Genomic DNA, 23,507 nt, shown 5'->3' with positions numbered 1-23,507 from the left:
CAAAAATGAGACAATGATGACAGGAAAAAGGCCTTTAAAACAGGCCATCAGTCTAACTTGACTTTCCAAGTAAGAACATCAGCTTCACAAAACTGTGACACTAATGCAGTTTTATGTAAAGTACCCTTTGACACACAAGCTGTCAATTAAGCTATCACAGTCTTTTTTGATTTACTCCCTTTTAAACAGTTAGGGAGGAGAGTCAATAGTAGCTCAAGTTTTAATTCAGCAAGTACCTTGTCTGTTTGCAAAGGAACATTATAACACCATAAAATTACATTTTTATGGTATTTAGAAAACTAATAAACTAGTTTGGTTTTTTTTTATTTTCTCTTTTTAATACATAAGTTCAAAACTTCATTTTCTATGTGTCTTTGCAATAGTGTTTTAGCCAGTGCTGCAAAAAATTTTCACTGTGGACTACCTCACATTGTTACTCAATTGTGCAAGGTATTCACGCAGTTCTTTTGCGGCTTGGAATCTACCATATCGCTTCTTTGGGTTGGCACACTCATCCAGCAAGGCCTCAAGTCGGCCATCTTTGGCAATTTCAGCTGGGGGGTCATGAAGTAGTCCTCCAGAAGTGCCACGCCATGTGGCATGTCTTGATAAAAGGTTCTGACAAACAGCATAATAATTGTGGTCCACAGTGACACGAGCACAAAGAATCTCTTTTGAGAAGGACAGACAAGCTTCTTTATCACAGTCATCAAATTTGCTTTCATACCATACATCCCAGTTTTCAGGTTTATCTGTGAAATATAAGGAGACAGTAAAAAAAAAAAGTGAGAGAGAGGAGGAAAGAGCATATGTGTGTCTGAATACAATCAGAAGCTCAATACACAGCAAGCTGCTAATATTTAAACTATAAAGCAACTTTGTTTAGATGAACTCTTAAATGTTCTAGTCTAAGATTGCATCTGACAGTTTGATATACCCTTCTGCTGAAATGGTCCTGGCAATACAAAAAATAAGGGGAAGAAAGAAAGAGGTAAAATAGCAAAGAGAGGGAAGCAGAAAAAACAGCACACTAAACACGTGAAATCTACATTCACACACATACCCAGAGGAAAAAATGTAGCACAAACAAGTACAAGAGAATGATCCACAGCTGAAGTTGAGAGAAAAAACAAACAAGCAACATGATTTATTTTAGCAACGTAGATTTGGTTTCTCCAGTTGCCCTGGGAACTAACACTGGCAAGTGGTCTACTAAAGAACAAAAAAAAACACATTGCAAAGTAATTCATAAACTTCTGAAACATCATCTTCCAACATCTTACTTTAGACATGACAGTAACTAAGAAGTGCGTATAAAAAAGCAGATGCATTACATATAATCTTTGAAGAAAGAAAAAAATTCAACAAAACAAATGGCATTTATGTACATGTATAAACTCTTCTTTACATATATTTTAAAAGTTATCAAAATTTGAAGGTGTAACTAGTGGCCTTGTCACAAAGCTTTCTTTAACTTAAAACCTGATTTACAGAAAATACCTTATACAATAATAATAAGTAAAAGGTTACTAAGTGTGAGATCTCCTGAGTTCTTACTACTTTTTGTTAGAAAACTTTCATCTTAAGTTTCTGGATTACTGCCAGCTTTGAGAAGAGGTCCTTATCATGGAGCCTCATAGTTTTGCAGATCTCTTTTAGCACTGTGATGTACAAAGAAAAAATTATCTGTGTTTGGTAGTCTCTGAGCTGAATATTGGTCTACTCGTTTATGGTGCACTGCAAGCCAGTCTAGAAAAAAAAGCGTACTGAAGGATGACTGCTAAAACTATAAAAATATGATGTAAAGTTTGTACAATGAACAGCAAACTCAAAACGGAAAAAAAGCCAGCAACAAAGGAGAATGGGAAAAAAGGACGTCAGCAAACTCAAATATGATATCCCACACAGAGTACAATTAGATATTACTGTACAGTGCAATTGGACAGAATGTACATATTCAAATATCTAAACAGGCATATTAATCACTCTAGACAGAGATTGTTTAATCAGACTTTCCAGAAGACTAATGAAATCAGTATTAAATGTCAAGTTTATACAAAGACTGAGAACTTTCTTGTGCCCTCATTTGTCTTCTGTGTTCTTGATTGTTAGATTACAAATCATGCAGCAAAACCCTAGTTAGATACAAATTAGTCTGAGAACTATAGACAACATGTAAGCGTGACACTTTCAGCATTCAGCTTCTGCAAGAAGCTACTCGCTCCTATTTCATGTACACATCAACTTTTTCAGAGTTCATATGGTCATCTTTGTGACAGCAATTCAGACATGTTCCAAAAGTCAAAGTCTTCAGTAATATTTTTTTAAGGGGGCGGGGGGGAGGAAAAGAAAGTTTATTTGTGTGGCCCATAAGTACTAAAGTAAACATACTGGATATCCAATACATTGAAAGGTTTTTTTGGTAGGCTCAGATAATTTTAATCTAAGCACAAGAATGTATAATAAATCTAATTTAAAAAAAAGAAAAATAAAAAAAAAAACCCAAAACATACTTCCTTGTAGAAAAGTGTGTGGATAGAAAATATAGTCTTAAAGTTAATTCAGCAGCACAGCATATGAAGTCTATTTGCAAAGCTTAAAAAAAAAAATCCATTAACCCAAAGCAAACTGGAATCACTTGACCTATTGCCATGAACTTCTGCAGAATCTAGGGTTTCATATTCAATGTCCCTAGCCCTCAGGTCTGTAAAGTTTTCCTTATAAGCTCAAAAGGAATATAAACCCATGTAATGCCACTTTGTCAAACACCTCTCCTGCTGCCACTGCTTTGAGCTTTTACAGTTGACAGAAATATGAACGAATTTTCACTACTCCCATTTGGAAACAGCACTAAAATTACCCATTTCTTCAGTCCTATTATTGCAGAGCACCAACCTGAACAACTGAACCAGACGCAGGCTATGTAACTAAGGCAAAGTGGGCAGTAAGACTGTCTTGTCATTCACAGAAAACAGAATGCCAAGACTTCCATCCCTACCAGACGTCTGGAAAAGACGAAAGGAACCTCTCTCTTTTAGCTAAGGTAGACAAGTCAGTCAGCCAGCCCATCTGTCTATCTGTCCATCCATCTGTATAAACCTGTCAAAGGTCCAAACCCTCTCCTCCCACCCCCACCTCTTCATTTAAGCAGGATTACAGAGATTAAAAGTATATGTAAATCAAGTTCAGGTAAACGCAACACTTCATAAAATTGACAAATTGGTCAAGTTAATTAGTAGTCTAATTGCAGAAGAACGCTAATTAGTTTGTTAATTAGTAGTCTAGTTATAAAGCCAACAAAATGGGTATTTAGCAACTACACATACTTTAAATATTGTGTTTGCAGAGAAAGAAGCAAGAGACATGGGGGGAGGGGAGGGGAGAGAAAGAAGACACTTACTCTGTCTGATTAACCTTTTGTCTGCTACCAGAACGTTTTCTGCATCTACAATGATAACTTTCCCATCTCTTGGTCCAACTGCAAAGTTGTCAAAGCTGACATCAAGGAGGTAGAGTGCAAATTCAAAGTCATTATTTGTCAGCTGCTCAGCTATTTCCATTAATTGCCAGGCCAGATCCACTCGTTTCTCCCATGGTGCATTAAAGTAACTCCACAGCTCTTCTCCAACGTAATTGACAGCCACCATTCTTCCACATGCTCCTAAGTACTTTGCGAACGGCCAACCCTCATCAGATGGAAAACTCTGTATATAAAAAGATTTTTTAAAATTTTCATTAATACAAAACAGCTTAGATTTTAAAAGCCTGTTCAATAAAATTTAGAAGAGACACCTGTAAATACCCATCAACACTACATTTCCATAAACCTCTAAGTTTTGAAGGGAAAGAAAAAAACAACACAAAATATATTTATGTGCGCAAAAGGCCCTGCTGGACTACTAAAGGGAAAGAGTTGGAGGACCTGAAATAATATACAACCCATATCTAGCTTTCCATGTACTATATATATAGAGAGAGAGAGATATTCACATACACATGCACAATCCCACCAACTATATTCTTCTACCGGTGTTTTATACACATCTGTTGTACTAATGCAAGTATACTTCCCACCAAGATAATTTTGCATCTGATATTTTTAATTAAAACCAATTATTTTAATAACCTAAAGGAAAAAGCTTTAAAAAGTGACACCTCCTTCTCTCTAACACACCCCCCTTCCCATTTTTCCCAGTTGATTGGATTCCTTTGAGGATTCTCTCACCTGAAGATCTCTCACAGAAAGGATTACAGAACAGATTAAGGTACAAAAGAAAGCTTAGGGTTTCTTATGCCTCTAGTACTCCTTAACAATCTACCTCTTAATTAATTGCTACATACTCTGTGTTTATTACACACAGCCACATAACATTTTTATCAAAAGTAAAATCTGTCTCCAATAGTGGCTTTCTTAGAAGTTAACATAAGAGACTGAATAGTAATAACATGCTACAAGCAATTTAAAAAAAAAAAACCAACCCCACACCAGCATATTTTTCCTACTTCAGTTGTGCTGAATGTGCCCTAAGACTTCAATATGAACAGACAAGCATTTAAAAGGTATCCTCCATACTATGCACCAGGAAGAAACCATAAAAATATTAAATTAAAAGGCCCCAAATGCATAGAAGTTAGCACTCTTTAAGAATATAAGGTACACTAATTTTAACAATTAGGAGATCTCACTATGTGCACATGCTCCTTCCTCGTGCGCTACCGTGGTAACATGTCACCAGAAGCAATTCATAATCAATTCAGCAATGATGATGTAGCAAAGGTTTTACCACACTTGGGTTGAACGGCATGGTGGGTTTCAGTCTGAATGGAAGCTTTATACCTCCTGGAATCCATGATGGCAGAAAACATTTACAGTAAATTGAGAAAAGAGACACTGGAAGGAAACACATCATGTAGAACAGATCTGAACTACAAGACCAGTCAGGGAAGAGGTGCCCAGTACTCACCCATCTGTGTATGTATCCCACTTAAAAAAAAAAAATTTAGAAAAGTTAGAGTGCTTACATACCCAATCACCACAGCCTCAGAACACATACCTCCCCTACAAGAATCCTTAATTTTACCCATGTCTGTGCTTCCTTTGATAACAAAGTTTCGATCACTTTATCTTAAGCACTAGGCATCAGCTGACGCTAAGCCAAGGTTAGAATACTGATGTTGGCCAGAAACACTAGAAGCTCTGTAATACACAAGGAACTGCAAGCCACATCTACTCCCAAGAATTAATACTTATTCTTGAAACGCAACCAGCAAAGTTAAAGCTATAGTCAATTTACACACTAAGACTTCAAATTTAGTATTAAAAAAGCTCTGAAAAAACAAAATAGATTTGCTTAGATCATGACAGTCAATACAATAATCTTTACTCACAAAACTTGCTTGCATATTTCACTAGTCATTTTCTGTGTAAGCATGCTCCCATGGCAGGAGCCGAGTTTCATTAAAAAGACTACTAACTGGCCTCTGACCCAAAAGGTCATTGGATCAATGAATCCTCTAGCAATATCCAAGAGGAAAATTCTTGTAGTTGTCTTCTCTACCTTTTAAAAGACGCTGCTGGTAAACACACAGGAAGAAAAAGCGAAACAGGAACACTTGCTTGGCACTGCAACAATAGTTTCTCTTGGTTTTATCGAATTTTCAGGATTTCACAACAGCTGCAGGCTTCAGGAGGTAAAAACCAAAATCCTGTGGAGAGATTGTCTCCATTTACTAAGTTATTTCACTACAAAACTGGAATCTTAGTTACAGAATTTCTAAGTACAAATGCTACTAATAAAAAGGTTTACTAAAGCACATCAAAGCCTCTGGGAAACACAAGTGCTTCCATTGTGCTACTTCTCCCAGCAATTCATAGGCAGCCACAATTCCTTTCTCACCCATTCTGAATCATTATCTGAAGAAGTACAAAACTATACAGAGGTGACTAGGAAAAAGGACCAGTTATTACTGAGAGTCCAGATGACACTTCCTCCAGCCACCCCCCCCCCCCCCCCCAAAAAAAAAAAGGTAAAGAAAAGGTGTGGTGGGTTGACCCTGGCCGGATGCCAGGTGCCCACCAAAGCCGCTCTATCACTCCCCCTCCTCAACTGGACAGGGGGAGAAAATAAAACGAAAGGCTCGTAGGTCAAGATAAGGGCAGTTTAATAAAGCAGAAGCAAAGGTCGTGTGCGAAAGCGAAGGAAAACAAAAGATTTTATTCTCTACTTCCCATCAGCAGGCGATGTTCGGCCACTTCCCGGGAAGCAGGGTTTCAGTACGCGTAGTGGTTGCTCCAGAAGACAAATGTAAATAAACGAATGCCCCCCCCTTCCTCCTCCTCCCCCTAGCTTTTATGCTAGGCAGACATCATATGGTATGGAATATCCCTTTGGTCAGTTGGGGTCAGCTGTCCTGGCTCTGTCCCCTCCCAAGATCTTGCCCACCCCCAGCCTACTGGTGAGGAAGGACAATGTTGGAGAGAGAGCCTTGCTGCCGTGCGAGCACTGCTCAGCAGTAGCCAAAACACTGGTGTGTTATCGACACCGTTCTAGCTCCCAATACAGAGCACAGCGCTGAGGGCTGCTATGGGGAAAATTAACTCCATCTCAGCCAGACCCAATACAAAAGGTTTAGGCATTCCTTTCCATTTCTATGCCACTGATATTGGAGAACATCACTCTAACACTCCATATGGCTCTCACTTTGGAGAGTCTCCAGCCCAGCAAACCAGTTCACCTACCCACAACTTGCTCATTTCCATCCTTCTTCTAAAGGCCTTTCAGACAGAGAGAGATTCAGGATCGAAGTTTCTGCTCTGGAAGCATGCTCCTTGCCAACTTCCATGCTAAGTGACTCGGAGCCCTTCCTTGTTTTCATAACATCAAGTAAGGATTGTTTATATATCTTATTCCAAATATATACCTGTCAAATAAGAAGGAATTGATGTACTTCTGATCACATGGCAGGGGAGAATCTGAAGTGCTTAATCCTCCAGCATAAGGGCAGCCTTTACTAAATTTTTATTTTGATAAAGTTAAGAACAGAAAAGCTTAAGGCAAGTATTATTACCAAAACCATAAAATCCTTAACAAAAGGTAGCATCAGAGCATACAAGATTACCATTTTAAGATTTCTGTTCTGAATACACGCCTCACGATATTAGGACATGCTGTTGAATGTAATCTAGCTACTCTCATCAAGAAGATGAGCTTTCTAGTTTGCACAAATCAAAAATGCCCACTTTCACATTTAAGTGGTTTTTGTTAAAATGGCATGACTTAACAGTCATTAAAACACTTTTTGTTTGATACAATTAAAGCGTTTAATAAAATGTTATGGAGGCCCTAATTGAGCCCGTACCTAAAATGAAGGCTGAGTACTAGGTTAACTTGTACCTAGCTTCCAGCTCCTTGCTTGGAACACTTAAGAACATTGCAATTTGTTCATCTACAGTTTTAAAATTATTTAATATTTCAAATACAATTTTGAGACAGTAAAAATACCCATTTGTTTATGTGTTAACACTATTTGATAATTGGATCCTACTGGAAGCTGAGCATCCATCCCCAACTATTCTGGTTCAAGATGTCCTCTACGGAATTTTCAAGGACTCTTCAAATTTTCTACACAGCAAATCTTGTCTATATAGTACATGCAAAAAAATTAAATTCATAATTAATATATATTGTCGACATAGTTTGCCATCTTTATGGCAAAAGCCATTAAGCTAACCTCTAACATGGCAAGTGTAGACGATAATTTTAGGGGAAATAACTGTGTTTACCACTGCAAAGAACCACCTTTCTTGGTTGGTCAAAAGGACATCAGACCCATATTAATAACAGAATAGGTTCAAAGTTTTTGAGGTGCCTAAGTGTCTGGACTTCTACTCTATTTTGATCACCTGATCTACCCTCATAGGCGAATCTGGACATGAAAAATCCCAAGGATGATACAGAACTAATTTGATGGTTTTGAGACCACTATGATACTTTCAAGTTGTGATACCATATAACTGAGCAGAACTAGATCTCTCTCACTACCTGAATCTACTATGCAATAAGGATGACATTATCCAGTCTTCAGGTTTTTTATCTGTAGGCTTCAGGGCAATTTATGAAGGGGGTAAGTACGGGCAAATATCCAGTAGTTCAGGGCAAGTCAAGTAATACATTCCACAGTTAAGAAGTTGGCTGGGTTTTTTTGCTTGTTTTGTGGTTAGCAAAATAACCTTCCAAGAAATGAAGTGTGGGCTAATTCAGTGTTCCTTACTTATTCTACAAACAGACCAATATAATGAAAACTCATGCCTGTAGCATCAATAAACGCCACCAAAATGAGATTTTATGCACATTTATCATTACTGTATTCAGTCCTGGATCAAAACAATAAGCAAATGGCTGTTGTCCATCAAATGAAATTAGTTATTTACAAAGGAACATGTCATTTCACTCAAAAAGAAGCAAGCAGGAGTTGGTGCTAAGGCATAACCTCCAGAGAACTCTGAGCAAGCAAAAGTTTTTCATTCCAGTGAGTGGGATCAAGGGGCATACAGGAAAATTCAAAATACTGCCTACCAGTATCTATCACGAAAAAGCCATATAGCTTAGTATTGGGGAAGTCTGAATGCGTGTACCTATCAGTCCTGTACCCATGCAAGTCTACTTTATCTTATAAACTCAAATTTATATCTTAAATTGGAGAAAATTTACCTGATTACATTTTCTGATAAACACAGGTTTAACTGATTTCACCAACTGTGCATAACATTTTCGTACTGCTGTATTTTATCAGCACTCAATGCAATATATTCAATTCAACTGCTACAGCAATGATGCCTAAATATTTTTAAGTATGACTTTGGACCACCCCACTCCTTTTCTTTTCCACCCCTCTCCTTTCGTATATTCCAGTCCTGCTCTGCTTATGCCTTTGCCTCCCTTTCCAAATGCAAATTCAGCTACAAACAGCTGAACTGGCAAAGTCCATGCCACCATCAGAAGTGAAGGTGTCCATCCCTCCCAGCCCATCAAGCACACTCATTTCAACCCCCTCCTTCATGTCACTAGGAAAGCAATGCAGCTGGTACTTGCTGGGATGGTGTTCAGTTGGATCAGTAGCCTGATCCAGCTCATCACATCACCACATCATGCCAGTACTGACAAAATGAAGGGAGAAGGCCTGAAGAGCCAGGTGCAGAAGAGAGGAAGGGAGCTAAGAGGACCTTTCCTTTCCAGCAGCAGCAGGGATTTACGTACTGGATTAAACTGATTTTGAAAGTACAGCGTTAGTCACAATGGTACACTGATCTTCAAAACACATCTATTATGCTTCCTGCATTGTGTACACTGAATTTCATTTCACAGAAGAAATTCTAGGAGCAGTTTGGTTTATTAAGAAATGAACATCCCAAACATTACCAGTAAAATACCTGCATGCCATACTGTAACACAGATATATTTATAACTCTGTGGCAATAAAAAGATCTTTTGACAACAGGAGTGCAGGGAATCCTGCCAACATCTGCACATGTACAAACAACATCTCTGTTTTGGCTTCCTTCCAACTGGCATGTAACAGCCACATCTCCACTTCATTACCCAAGTCAGTAGCCGAAGAAGGGGATAAAAATATGTACAAGTGCCTCATTCAGCAGTTTTATATTCACTCGGTGAATTTGACAAGAATATTAATTGAAGTGCAGATCTGTTATCTTTGCAAGCAGAGATTTGTAACTTTTTATACTATTCTATTTGAAAGCATCTTTCTAGATGAAATTGCAGCGAACTTAACATGAGGATTTCTTTTTCTTCATGTAGTAAAATTCTGAAACCCAGTAAGACATGAACACAAATTTGTACGGTCATTAAACATGTTTTCCATGAACAAGTTGCATTCAGAAACAAAAACCTTAGTAGATAGCTGCCAAAAATCTCAGATTTCTGTGGAGTAATGCATAACATTATTTTAGTTTTTATTTTAATTCTCCAATTATTAGTACAATAAATATTTAATTAGATAATTTTGTACTTGAATATGCTATTTGAAGACTTAAAAATGTGCATTTGACAATTAAGATAAAAACTAAGCTCTTGTTCAAAACCAGAAACAGCTATCTGACAAAAGAATCTGCAATTCTGATGCACCCACTCACATTTTATCTGTGAATACACACACAAATGCCATGGAAACCACAGACAATTAAGTTTTTAAAAGTGTTTTAAAATATAATAATGCATATGAAAAACTACAAACAGGTAGCTTAGTAAGTTTTCCCTCATTAAAGTTGTTATCTTTCTCTATTCACAGACAAATATGTATAATCTTCTAACAGAAAGATAGAAAACAGTAAATATGAAAAACTTCTGCTACCTCCATTCCCACTGACACATACATCAAAAAAATATTTTACTTGCCCTTGTTAGCGTAGCTACAAGATATCTCTCTAAGCAAGGCTTAAAAACCTAAACAAACCCTGTCAAAGCGACAAAGGACATTTTGTTCCTGAAAGAATAATACTGCATTTATGTCTTTAAAAAAAATACACTGTAATCTCAGAATAAATATTGATAATTAATAGGGTGAATTTATCATTTCACTGAAGCATAAAACACACTATCAGTGCATTTGTCTTTCTCACTTCCATCTGTCTAAACATGAGAAGATAGACGAATCTGCCACTGGTTTTGAATGTTCAGAGCTGTGAATTAGATCATGCAGTGAAGACTCACCAGCTTGAAGCTGATAAGGCCTATTGCAGTCTGCAATAACACAAATCCCCTTTGAATTAAACACTTAAAAGAATATTAGTTTATCATAATCAAGCATATAATTCATCCTAATAATCAAGTCCAAAAAAAGCCAAAACAGTTTAAGTAACAACTGATATCTTTGAGCTACTGTTCCATTGTACCATTAAAAAAATATGCTTTTCATTTTCAAAACTGCTCTAGAACCACCAATTTTTGTATAAAGTGAGTTCCATCTAAAAACCAACCAAACAAAGAGCTACCCCTTAAATATGATGAAATTAAAAAAACATATGCAAAACAGAGTGGGGATTTCTCTTCCTACTCCTTATGACCCTGAAGACCTTCATGGCAAAATTACACTCTTTGTGATGCCTTTGCGAAAATCATCCTACTAAACTGTGTTTGCCCAGGCAAACTGGCATGGCAAGTAGAATTTAAATAATACGCTCTTCGTCAAAAGGAAAAAAATTAGTTCTCTCACAGAGTACTGTTGATTCTGCAGTGTAAACAGAAGTAGCACTTGTATTAGTCACCAAGGCAAATAAGTAAAGCTCTGGAACCATGAAGAGCTGAGATCAGATTTTACAATGAAACTCTTCAGATCAAAGAAGGTTAAAAAGCATGGTCTAAACGCAGATGCCTTCTCTCGTCAGGAATTGATCTGCATTCTAGAAGATATGTATTCAACTGTGTTTGTGAATGCTAGTGAGTATAATGAAAACAATTTCATTCTAAACTATATGCCAAATCATTTGACATTCAACTAGAACTCCCACAGAAGTTAAGCATATACATATATATAGCCTACACACACACAGTGAAGAGTGGATTTCATTGAATATTCCAAATATTAGTGTTCTGATTGAAACTACATTTCTTTCATTTATTTGACTTTTGTTCAGTTTTATTACATTTCGACCAGTTACTACATACAATTCATGCCAACAAGAGGTACATATCAGGCTGAACTGACGCACTATAGGACAAAAATACAGACAACTCTAAAAACTCAGAATTAGAAGTTGCTCAATGATTAAGTTGAACACTTGAACTGTAAAAGTTATATTTCACAATGTTAGCAGAGGTATGTCATTTCTCCAAACAAATCAATGAATAATGATTAAACGCGAAAACCATAGTAAAGAAAATTTAATGTATTGGTTGTTACCTGTTCAAATTAAGTTTGTAGTTCATAAAAGTTTGTTCAGATTAAATTTGCAACAGATGAAAATGATCACTATCAACTTCTCATCAGTTATACGTCTGGAATATATCACTATAAAGAAGTCCTAGCAGAGATGGCCTACATTTATTTCTGAAAGTTCATTTGCAAAATTAAAGAGATTAAAACAAAGCCTCAATTACTTAATTCAGGGAAGTAAAACACAGCTCCCCCTCTACATCAGACATACCAGAAGCAGATGGACAACAGTGGTATTTCAAGGTTTGGAATGTGGGGTAACACACTTTTTTTGTGTTACTGAAAACTGCTAAGAGTTACAATTTATCAGGAGGATTTCTGTTTAAGTCTGTATAGTGATTTCTCAGCAGCCTCTAGATTAAGACAGTCATTCATCATAATACATACCCCACAAGAACTTCAAGAATTTCTAGACTATTCTAAAACATTCCTTATACTTTACTTACATGTCTTCACTTTAGGAAAGTTTCACCAGAAAGAAGGATGAAAACAGTTTTGATCATTTAAGGAACATAATTAAATATGGTAACATAACAAGTACAAGCCAGTGCTGGCCTAATACATACACTCATATGTCAGTGCAAAAAGTAACTTCAATTTTCAATATAATCAAATCAGTGGAATATTCTTGTAACACAAGGCTACTCAATTTTAATTCAACAAAACAATAATTTTCCATTTCTTTTTAAAAATGTGCACAATGGAAATTCAGGGACGGACAACAAATTAATCTCCTTTCTCCACAATACTTAGAAGCATGTAAAACAGGAATCAAAAAAGACTAAAGCCTCACTTTGACACCTAAAATTTAAATCCTTTGCTTTCTAAATTATCTTTTCTACAGGTATCAGTCGACTACTTTGTGCAAAAAAGAATTTTAAGAAAAGTTAGGACCTGAAAAGAAAAAAATAAAATCAATTTACCCATAAAGTAGCACTTGTAGAGACATTCCTTAAGCCTAGTTTATGTTTACTGCAAAAAGAAAAAATAGCTTTCAAACAAAAAAATAGTCCAACTGCATGGGAGTAATTTGGGGTGGAGGGAATTCATGATTTATAATCATCTGTAGCAGACTACAGTGAATCTTTGAAATAACATATTAAATTGCAGATAATCAAAAAGCTTCAAAGCAACTGGAGATAACATGAGTAGTAACAACTGATCTCAAACTAGGTTTTAACTTTTTCATAAAGATCAGAGGAAAATAGTCAACATTTTAAAATACTACACACTAAATACTACTCAGTATGTCAAAATTCCAGTACCTGTATCAGCCAGGACTTAAATACTAGAAGTCCACTAGAGGACATATCAGGTAGTGCAGATAACTGCCTTAATTCCACTACTTGGTATTTAGCATAGGAATTACGTATCAGAAACACCAAATTCAGTAATGAAGAAAGTTTAAAAGGCACCAAGTATTAAAACTGGATGGCATTCTACCAATGTATTTAGAATAGAACTACAGAAAATAACCTATGACTAGAACAGTGTGCATGATAAAAAAAAAAAAAAGAGAAATCCCAGGCAAGAAAATTTGCCCATTTGCTTCTTACGGAGTTATGTATGGATCAGCAAAATAATTCTGTAAAACATTTGGCTAAATTGCTACTTTGAGTGAATTCAGTGCAAGAAATTGTTTCAAAGAGATCACAGTTAATGTTTTAATATATGCTTACCAGATGTCAATTATTGTTCTTTCCGTAACAAAACCAAACAGAAACCCCCATGACGACATGAAGAGAAACCAGAAGAATTTTAGGTTATGTGGCAACAGACTGTTCATGCAGAGTAATTATACTAGGAATAGAGATACAGCTGTTGGTTTGGGGTTTTTTTCCCACAAGGAATAACAATGATCAGAAGTTGTGAGAAGAATAAAGCCATTAAGCTTAAGTATTTAGAAAGCTAAATACTTATCTGAGGGAAGGGCAATGATTTACACAATCTATTTTAAAATGCAGAAATGCTGCTATTTTCCATATAGGTATTGGAATTTTTCTTAGAGTCAGAAAAATAAGACTTTGAGACTTGTAATTTACATGCAAGATACAAACGTTCACCATCATTCTTTGAAGAATCTCCGTTTTAAACAGGTTGTTAAAAGCTACAGCTCAAGACAAAGTTGCATTAATGCACTCTGGATATAATTCAGAGACACCTTCTATAGTTTGGGAGAAAAGGCCACATTACTTGCAAGCATTTTATTTACTTTTATTTTAATAGCAAAGCTTGTGTGGAAACTTCAAGTTTGCTTTGAAAACAAAGCAAATGCACTGTCATTTTAACAGTGCATCTGACGGTACTGTACACCAATACAATAGCCAGCACAAAAGCGAGACTGAGTATTGCAAGACCAGCTCTAGATGCACTTTTGCCACAGCAGTTTATAGAACCTATGTTTCAGTTTCGCCTGGACAGATGTAAACTGTCTTTTCAGCTAACCATAAGATCTTAGGAGAAATACAACCACTTAACTGAAAAACACAATTTTCTTATCTAGAAACAATTTCTTACTTCAGTAGTGAGTTATACTGTAGTTTTCCCAACTCCCAGAACACAGAATTCTCTGCTTTGCCCTGTTTTTTTGGGCATTGTTGGTTTGGGGCATTTTTTTCATGTTTAAGTACAAAACTTAAAACTTTGCCACAGGCCTTCATGTGTTGGACAATGCATGGTTGCATACCATGCCTCACAGCATGGCAGCTATGGTGGCACAATGACAGCAGCTCAAAAGCTGTTAAGAGACAGCCACAGTGGCTCTAAATAGGAAATCTGGAGGCTGATAGAGATCAGTGCAGGAGCTCCATGGAAAATAAGAGGTATGTCTAGAGAAAGCTTAACTATTTCCCCAAATCTTTCTGTTGAACTGCCTTGGTTTTGGAACAAAGCTTGTTACGAATTGGGGGGGGGGGGGGGGAATTGTGTAAGAGTCAAAGACTGAACAACAATCTTAGCCTCTATGGAAATTAACAATAGGCAGCAAACATTTTTGGTTCTATAACAGTAAGTTTATGTTTCTGTTTGCCAGTGAAGATAAAAATTAATCATGCTACTTCGTTGTCGTGGTTTAACCCCAGCCAGCAACTAAGCATCACACAGCCGCTTGCTCACTCCACCCACCCAGTGGGATGGGGGAGAGAATTGGAAAAAAAGTAAAACTCGTGGGCTGAGATAAAGACAGTTTAATAGGACAGAAAAAGAAGAAAATAATAATGATATGACAATCATAATAATAAAATAATTAGAATATACAAAACAAGTGATGTACAATGCAATTGCTCACCATTCGCCAACCGATGCCTAGTCAGTTCCCGAGCAGCGGCCCCCAACCAGCCTTCCCCCCAGTTTATACAGTGGGCATGACATCATATGGTACGGAATATTCCTTTGGCCAGTTTGGGTCAGCTGTCCTGGCTGTGTCCCCTCCCAGCTTCTTGTGCCCCTCCAGCCTTCTCGCTGGCAGGGCATGAGAAGCTGAAAAATCCTTGACTTAGTATAAACACTACTTAGCAACAACTAAAAACATCAGTGTGTTATCAACATTATTCTCATACTAAATCCAAAACACAGCACTATACCAGCTACTAGGAAGAAAATTAACTCTATCCTGGCCGAAACCAGGACATTCATAAAATTGAACAACATCCATTATTTGAGCGCACGTCATGGTTAAAAAAAAAAAAGAAGAAAGTTTCTCTGCTACAGTTATTTTTAAAAGACAAACTAGAAGGTGGGTGGTTTATAAAAAGTCATAGGTGAGGATAAATCTACTTACATCTATGCTGGTTCTATGAATTCTGCATGAAGTGAATATTCACACTATACTCAGTCTGTAATCCAATTTATTTTTAAAATTTTGCTATTTCTTCACAAGGCAACTTTTGCCAACCTATCTTTGCAAGTGTTTGACACACATAGTCATCATATTCAATTATGAATCAGATGTCATGCACAGATCCTATCCTCCAGGTGATTCCTATTTGAAGTACTGTGTTTTCCATTAAATGAGTTGAAAGGAACAGCAGCAAGTTTTGTTGTTGCTTTTCTCCGAATAAGCTGTTCATGTTTATATAAAATATTGGTTTAGATGTAGCAAATTTTGATTACAGATCAGAACTTACTTTACTAAAAAGTATTTGCCCTTATTGCAGAAAAGGACTATTAGAAAGAGGAAGGAAAAAACCCAAACCTATCAGAAGTTAAATCTTAAACATTTACACTTCAAGTTAAAGAATTCTTTCCTCAACCCTCGCATATAGGTTGTTTCATTCAAATGTGAATTCAGATAAAAAAATGTGAGAGGATTTAATTACTGACTAGTTTAGCGAGATTCTACGAAAGTAAAAATAATATTTTAATACCCAGAAAAGATGTAAACTGTACCAAATAATAATGCAGCTGTCCTTCCATTTGCTTCACGAAGTAAAATGGCAAAAAGGGCCTGAATTCTTCACTGAGTACATCTATGCAATTGTTTAACAAATGTGGATAACGAAGGTTAACAAGAAAGCTATGAAAAACACAAATATTGAATTAGGATTACAATAAGTAATCTATACAAAACTGTGCTGTTTTACTACTGTTCAGAGATTTGTAACAAAAGTATATCATGCTATGGGTTAAAATCCCACCTGAAAACTTCCTACAGCAAAAGTTGTAAGTCAGTTGTGACAATATGCAGTTTGTAAGCAACGCCACTTTAGGAATAATCCATACTCCAAATAGGCTTCAAGCTAAAATCCCAATCTCTGATAAAAAGTATTATAATCCACAAATTACTAGCTCTATCAGATTACTATAATGAATTTTCTATTATAAATTAAAGATCAAGCTTTAAATTCAGTGCCTATTTGCATTTGGCTGCTCCTGTAACTTAATTAAACAACACAGAACTTTAATGCACTGAACACCAAGAGTTTAGAATTTATCTCCACTTCTAAACCAAAACTGTTATTCATGACAGCGTTCTAAACTGTCACAGTAGTGTTTCATTAAAAGCTCAAGGCAAAAACTAGCAATACTTTTCCTTGTGCCTTCCGGTGACAGACAGACAGCATCAGTTAAATGCATCATTTATTAATTTATTTATTTAAAATTAAAATCTGATTCTTCACATGATGTCATGCAGGTTTCCTTTCTTGGAAGCACCTGATTTTTAGAACAAGCCTACAAGTCTCATCCCCATGCCAATATCTGCCCTCATCAATACTGCAGAAACTATACCAAAAGATGTTTTACATATCTTATGTATAAATACAAGCAAACTTCTCAGTAGTCAGTTATCACTTCTGGAAAGTAACTTCACCTCTCATAAAGAGTGCCTTGCATCTTGCTGTTGCAATAGCTGCATAGCACAGAATTATCCATTCCTTACGTGTTTCTCGGGTAGAGGCTGAGAATGGAGCGGTATGTGACATGTATGCAAACTAGAAGAGTTCATTCAGATTCATGTATTTAAGATATTTCATTCCTAACTGAGGGAAAGTATTCAAACCTCCAGTACCCATTACCAAAGTTGATGAATACTCTTCTGGAGAATACGTTAAGAATGTTTCAACACACAAAACTGGCCTGAAGTTCCCCAGAAATATTTTCCAGGATATGCCTATTCATCAATATTTACAAGACTCTGCAAAACACTTTTGATCTGATAAGAGGTGACAGTCAACTTTACCACACTCTGGACTGGTAAAGGCTGCCTCACTTCCCACCAATTTGACCTGCTCTGCTCTCAGCAGCACCTTCGCTAAGATAAATAGTGAGCAAAGTGCTTGTTAAGTTCATGTCCAAAGATTTTCATCTCTTCAACAGATTTGCTTGACAGCCTCAGGGCTCATCCACAGTTTATCAAGAAGCTGACAGGAATCAAAGCTCTTAAATCAACCAGTGCTGCCCACTGTCTTTGATCTACCCCACAACAGTAAATGCTGCAACTATGCCATACCCTTTGTCTGTAAAGAACACATTGGCCCCAGAAATTATGAAGAAACATACAGAGCTGTTTTCTGGCCATCTAGGTATATGCTCAGTATGTTGGAACCAGTGTTCAAAACCAAAACTGTAAGCTGTATGAAATGCAGCCAAAACAAATTGATTCTCAGAGAATTTCTAAATATACTCAGCAAAGCAATGCAGTTTTGATTTTCTTACTTAAGTGGAGTTTCCTTTTTCACGGTGCTCAGGAGCAACTTTACGGCAAAATGGAAGCGACTGTACCCTAAGTCTGCTGAGAAGCAAACTGGAAACTTAACAAAACCCGAGAGCTGTACATGGAGAGACTGAAGGCCAGAAGGCATACTACCCAAAACCATATTTTTAATTAAGTAGAGTTCCTAAATACATTCTCTAGAAATTAATCAGTAGGTGAATTTGCTGGAGGGTAAAGCCCGCAGCACTGCTTTTTGAGCATTACATATTTCTTGGCCTCTCACTAGAGAAACAGCACATGTTTGTAACATTAATCATGCAGTGATGCTTTCAAATGTATTTGCAAATATTCTTTTTATCATACATCGGATAAAGGCAAGGACAGTTCAGCAGTTAGACAAAACAGTTCTGCGTCCAAACTTGGAGTTCCCTAGATAGTGTTAAGAGCTGAAATGCAAAGCTCCCAATCTAAATAGATATGCAACAGAAGCAACTGAGTAGTGCCACAGAATAAAACAGTTTCCTACAAATTTTTCACCTGAAAATTTACTTAACATGTTAAAGCACAAATTTCTGGTGTGCGCACATAACCAGTCCTCCTAATTAAAGAATATAAAATATGTAACCGCTCGAAAAGAGAATACTGTTCATTTATTTGTTGCTCCATTTTCAGGCTACGAAATACCTATTTCTAATTTTTACCAACAGAAAAACAAAAATTATATTTAGTTCACATAAGAACATGACATGTCAAAAACTGACTCATGTGCTAAGCACAACAGCATTACAGTAAAGTCTCTATTCACTATCTATTAAACTAGACCCTAAGAAACTAATCACCGATTCCCAGAGCTGGCTAGGAATATATGTATTATGGCAGACGCCATAGGATTAAAGCCTAACACTTAACTGTAAGAAAGGCATAAATCAATCAGAAAGCATCTGCCTTACAGCATGCCACCCCACCTTGCTTCCTGCGGAATAGCTGCCTGCCTTCACCATTCACTACCGAACAGAACAGCAAGCTCCCTGCCTAGATGAGAAAGGCAAGAAGGATGGAGAACGAGTTAAAGCCTTGAGGCACGGTAGCACCGAGGAGGAAGACAAACCAGGAAAACACACAAAGTCTTTGAGGAAGAAAGAAAAACCGTGAGACTGAGTGAGATAAAGAAACGCCTCCTGCCCAGAGCGGGAATCGGAGACCCTCTCCTCAGCCCACCCAGCTGCTATCTTTACATAAGAGTCACTGTGAGGGCAAAGACCTAGAGGAGGACCCCAGCGTTTCGCCGCTTTTTCTGAGGCCAGCTTCCCAGGAGCCCTGCTCTCCCCCGCCCAGAGACACGGCTGCGTGCGCCCGGCGCGGCGGCAAAGGAGACCCCGGCCACGGCGGGGGGGAGAGGGGGAGGCAGGGCCACGGAGGGCGCTCGGCTGGGACGGGGCTTCCAGCAAGGGGGCCCGCCCGCCCCTGCTTGGCCGGGGCAGGCGGGGGCGGCTGTGCAGCACCAAGGAGAGCAGGCGGGGGCACTCCCGGCCGGCCGGGCGCCGTCGGGCGCGCTTACCTGCAGCACCAGCGGCTCGGGGTTGAAGGCGAGGGTGATGAGGAGCTGCATGCGCTCCGAGTCCTTCAGGTTGCGCAGCAGGAAGCTGCCCGAGTCCTTGGTCTCGGCGTAGCGGCGGACCAGGCGGTCGAGCAGGCGCTGCGAGGGGCAGTGCACCAGGTCCGACCAGCCCTCCACGGCGTCGGGGGTGAGGAGCCGCACGTCGCCGTTGAGGCTGGCGAACTCGGTGGCGTGCAGGGCCTGGAGGAGGTCGCAGCGGCCCCTGCCGGTGGCGCGGCGGCAGATCTTGGTGTCGATGTCGGCGAGCTCCTGCGCGGAGCCGAGGCGCTTGAGGACGACGCGGCGGCTGCCCTCGCGGGGCTCCCCGTAGCGCGCGAAGTAGACGTTCTTGACGTTGAAGAAGTCGAAGAGGCGCAGGCGGCCCCAGCTCTCCAGCCGCAGCTGCCCGTTGAGGAACTTGCGGCACCAGCTGGTGCCCCAGCAGGCCGGGCACTTATTGAGCTGCAGGAAGCGCCGCTCCGACAGCTCGTTGCGCTGCAGCGAGGCCAGCAGCGAGTGCGTGTTCAGCACCAGCGCCGCCGCCAGGCTGCCCAGCACCGCCAGCTTCACGTAGCGGTACAGCCGCCCCAACTTCAGCGACACCAGCCGCAGCATCGTCCCGGACCGGACCGGGCCGGGCCGGGCCGGGCCTCCCGCCCTCCGCCGCGCTCGCTGCCCGCCCCGGCCGCGCCGCAGCTCCGGCACCAATAAACTCTCCGCCTCGCCGCTCGCCCGATAAAAGGCGGCCAAGTTACTGAAGGGACGGCGGGGAGGGGGAGGGGAGGGGAGGCGGGGAGGCGCCAGCAGCCCGCCGGCCCGGGCGGCCCCGCCCCGGGGGTGGGGCTCCGCCGCCGCCGCCGCCGCTCCCGCCGCCGCGGAGGTGGGCGCGAGCCGCCCGCCCCCCCCCTCCGGGGGGTCTCCTCCTCCCGCCGCTGCCCCCGCCCACCCGGGGAGGGGCCTCGCGCGAGCGCAGGAGGCCGTGGCCGTTGGCTGCACGTGACGCGGCGCGGTCGCGTGCGGCCCACCCCCCTCGGAGGCGGAGGGAGGGGCCGCCACGCGCGCGGGGTAGAAGCGGGGAGGGCGGGGCTCGGGGAGGTCCGTGAGCGCGCGCTGAGGCACGGGCGGGGCGGGAGGCGGGCAGTCGGAGGGGGCGGGGCGGGGCGCCCTTCCCGCCTCCTCGCCCCCGGCCCCCGCCGGACTCTGGCGCCACCTGGGTGGGGAGGTAGGGGTCGGCAGATGCGGCCGCCATGTTGTCTGCCTCCCGCCCCGCGGCGCAGGGCAGAGGCGCTCACTATCTGCCAGCGGGAAGCGGCCTGCCTAAGGCCGGCCCGGGCCAGCGGTGCTACGCGACCGGCGGGACCAGACCTTCTTGCTGCCAGTGCGGTTTCCATCACCCCGCCTAGCCCTGCCCGCCCCTCACGGCCCGCCGCAGCCCGCGCCTCACACGGCTGCGGGCGGGCGCCGCCGCCCCGCCCGCCTTCAAGGGTCGCCGCCGCGGTCCCTCCGTTACCGCCTGGCACGGCGGTACCGGCGCCAGCGCGGCTCAGACCTGCCGCTAAGCGGCTGCTCACTGAGACGCATCGCGGTGCCGCGCCTCCCGCCCACCCGGCGGGTGCCCGGGACGCCCCGGCGCGGCGGGACCCGGCCTCCGGCCCTCGGGGAAGGCACGGCCCGTGCGGTGCCGGCATGCCTAGCTGACTGGTGCCCGGCAGCCTGCTGGGGCTGCAGCCCTGCCTTTCGTGCCCGATTTACGGTCCTTTTCGTGAGGAAAAAAGCATAGAACTGAGGTTCGTGCAAAACACCTCATACAACTCTCTGTAGTTTACGAATAACTGATACAGTAAACCCAGCTGCACAAACCACTTTGGTTTGCCGGGGCCACAGGACAGGTTTTCCAGTTTAAAGTTCCAGTGCTGGCATGGGCAGTTCATGTGTTTGATAATGTCACGGTTTCACTACACCTGATCCTTTGAAATGCATTCATCCCATCCCAAATCTGGAGGGAACAACCTACAGGCTGTAGCCATCTAGTCAGCTGAATGAAGAATGTAGCGTGCTGTGCAGAGTGCCTTCACAATCTTTCCGTGTCGATGTTACTGGCCACAGTTTAAGAACCATTCCATAAAATAACACAGACAGAGAAAAAGAGGTTAAAAAGAAAAAAAAGTGAAAGTTTTAATTCTTTCAATACTGCTTAAAGTGAGCCCATACTCCCCCAAGTTAAAGACAACCTTCATATTGCCTGTTCAGTCTCAAAAGTGCAGTAGGGATATGATTGTTGGGGGAAGAAGTGCAGCAGACTGGATAATTTCCAGTTATTTCATTTCCATAATATATAAATTTAAGTGCTTAGTATCTAGAATATTAGAAATACATTTGTCTTTTTGCATTAGCACGTACATATCTCCCTAGGTACTGTGTTTTGACATTTATATGTATAAAACCATCTTAAAGAATCCATCATACTGAGATTTTGTCACTGTTGAATGTGTACAGTGAACTTGCACCTCTTGGTGTACATTGGGCACGACCATATCTCATTCAACATGCCTTGTTAAATGCTGTTTGTAGGGTGAAATCATCCCATCAGCAAGTTCTAGCCTACAAACCACTGGTTTTACTAGAATATAAATGTATATACATAACCAATAAATATATATAGTCCCTTAACTCAAGTCTTCATTTGTGGACACACTGCTTGAGGCCACATTTCAAATAATAATAATAGATCCTGAAAGGTGAACTGATTTTTTTGCTGGATGTAAACTCCAAACTCACTAGCCAAACATGTTTGGTCTTCTTTACATGCTGGTAGTGTTTTTTCATGTAACAATATTTAGTCTGTAACTTATTAAGTCATTAACAAATCCAAATATAAACAAATACATTGAATTAACATTTATTTTCTACATTGCTTATTTCTCAAGCTTTCTCATTTGCTCAGTTATAGGGAAACAGCTTGATCCTTCTGAATGTGAAAAGAATATTTTAATCTTTACTAGGTGAAAACATTTGAAAGTATAAAGAATCTTTTAAATAGTTTAACTAATATGCTTTTCCAACAACAATGTAGTGTTCTTAAAGCATTTGACATTGCAAATCCATAAACAAATAAATAAATCTGCTATTTCTAAACAGATCAGAAAACTTGTACTGAGTGACATAAAAATTGCTATTTCTGGTTTCATTGGTATTCATTGGAGACTTTGGGCGTTGTTTCTGAGGGATAAAGGAAGGAGGCTGCCTTTTTATACAATGTGGCTGTAATTTGGTTTCACAGATTTACAAATTTTGCTTAAAGAAATGGAGGAGACTGAAAAGAAGATGCAACTGATTCCATTTGGAAGACTGAAAAGTGAAAAAAAAAGTTGAGGTGGAGTTGGTAAGTAAAAGCAAAGGAGGGAGAGCAACTAAGTAAAAACCGGTTAATTCTCTGAGAACGATGGATATACCTTGTAACTCTTAAAAAGCATGATTTGTGAATGATGCATTTCATGAGGAAAGGGGAATCCATTTCAAGGTGCAGGGGAATGCAAAATAAACTAGATAATGCACTATAATATATGCATTTCCTGGTTTTCTATAGAGTCGCCGCCTTCTGAGCAAGCTTCAAAATAAACCACAGTAGTTTTCCTGTGAAGACTTCATTATATATGACGATGTAATTCATCAAAGATTCCAGTGACTGGAATGAAAATACAGACCATCAGTGGAGTGCAAGTGCATGAAGTTCTCTGACGTATAGCAGGTTAGTTTAGTTACAGAGGGCTTCTTTGCAGTAGCTCAGCAATAGGGTCTCAGTTTGCT

General features: G+C 40.3%; 1 protein-coding gene across 2 annotated transcripts; it reads right to left on the bottom strand.

Moving 5' to 3' along the window:
* Window positions 1-316: 316 nt before the first annotated feature.
* DIPK2A (divergent protein kinase domain 2A) lies at window positions 317-20,315 on the bottom strand. 2 transcript variants are annotated; one of them, XM_050902485.1, is made up of 3 exons: window positions 19,662-20,315; window positions 3,401-3,704; window positions 317-752 (listed from the first exon to the last, which is right to left on the bottom strand). In XM_050902485.1, exons 1-3 carry the CDS (start codon window positions 20,313-20,315, stop codon window positions 421-423), a joined length of 1,290 nt encoding a protein of 429 aa, XP_050758442.1. In that variant the 3' UTR covers window positions 317-420. The 2 variants fall into 2 exon arrangements, with proteins under 2 accessions (XP_050758442.1, XP_050758443.1); XM_050902486.1 differs by lacking the exon at window positions 19,662-20,315 and adding an exon at window positions 4,687-4,780.
* Between the last annotated feature and the right edge of the window lie 3,192 nt (window positions 20,316-23,507).

Source organism: Gymnogyps californianus, chromosome 10 (genome assembly GCF_018139145.2).
Source record: "Gymnogyps californianus isolate 813 chromosome 10, ASM1813914v2, whole genome shotgun sequence".
NCBI lineage: Eukaryota > Metazoa > Chordata > Aves > Accipitriformes > Cathartidae > Gymnogyps > Gymnogyps californianus.
The sequence above is the reverse complement of the archived record's forward strand: the minus strand, read 5'-3'. Positions and strand labels throughout refer to the sequence as shown.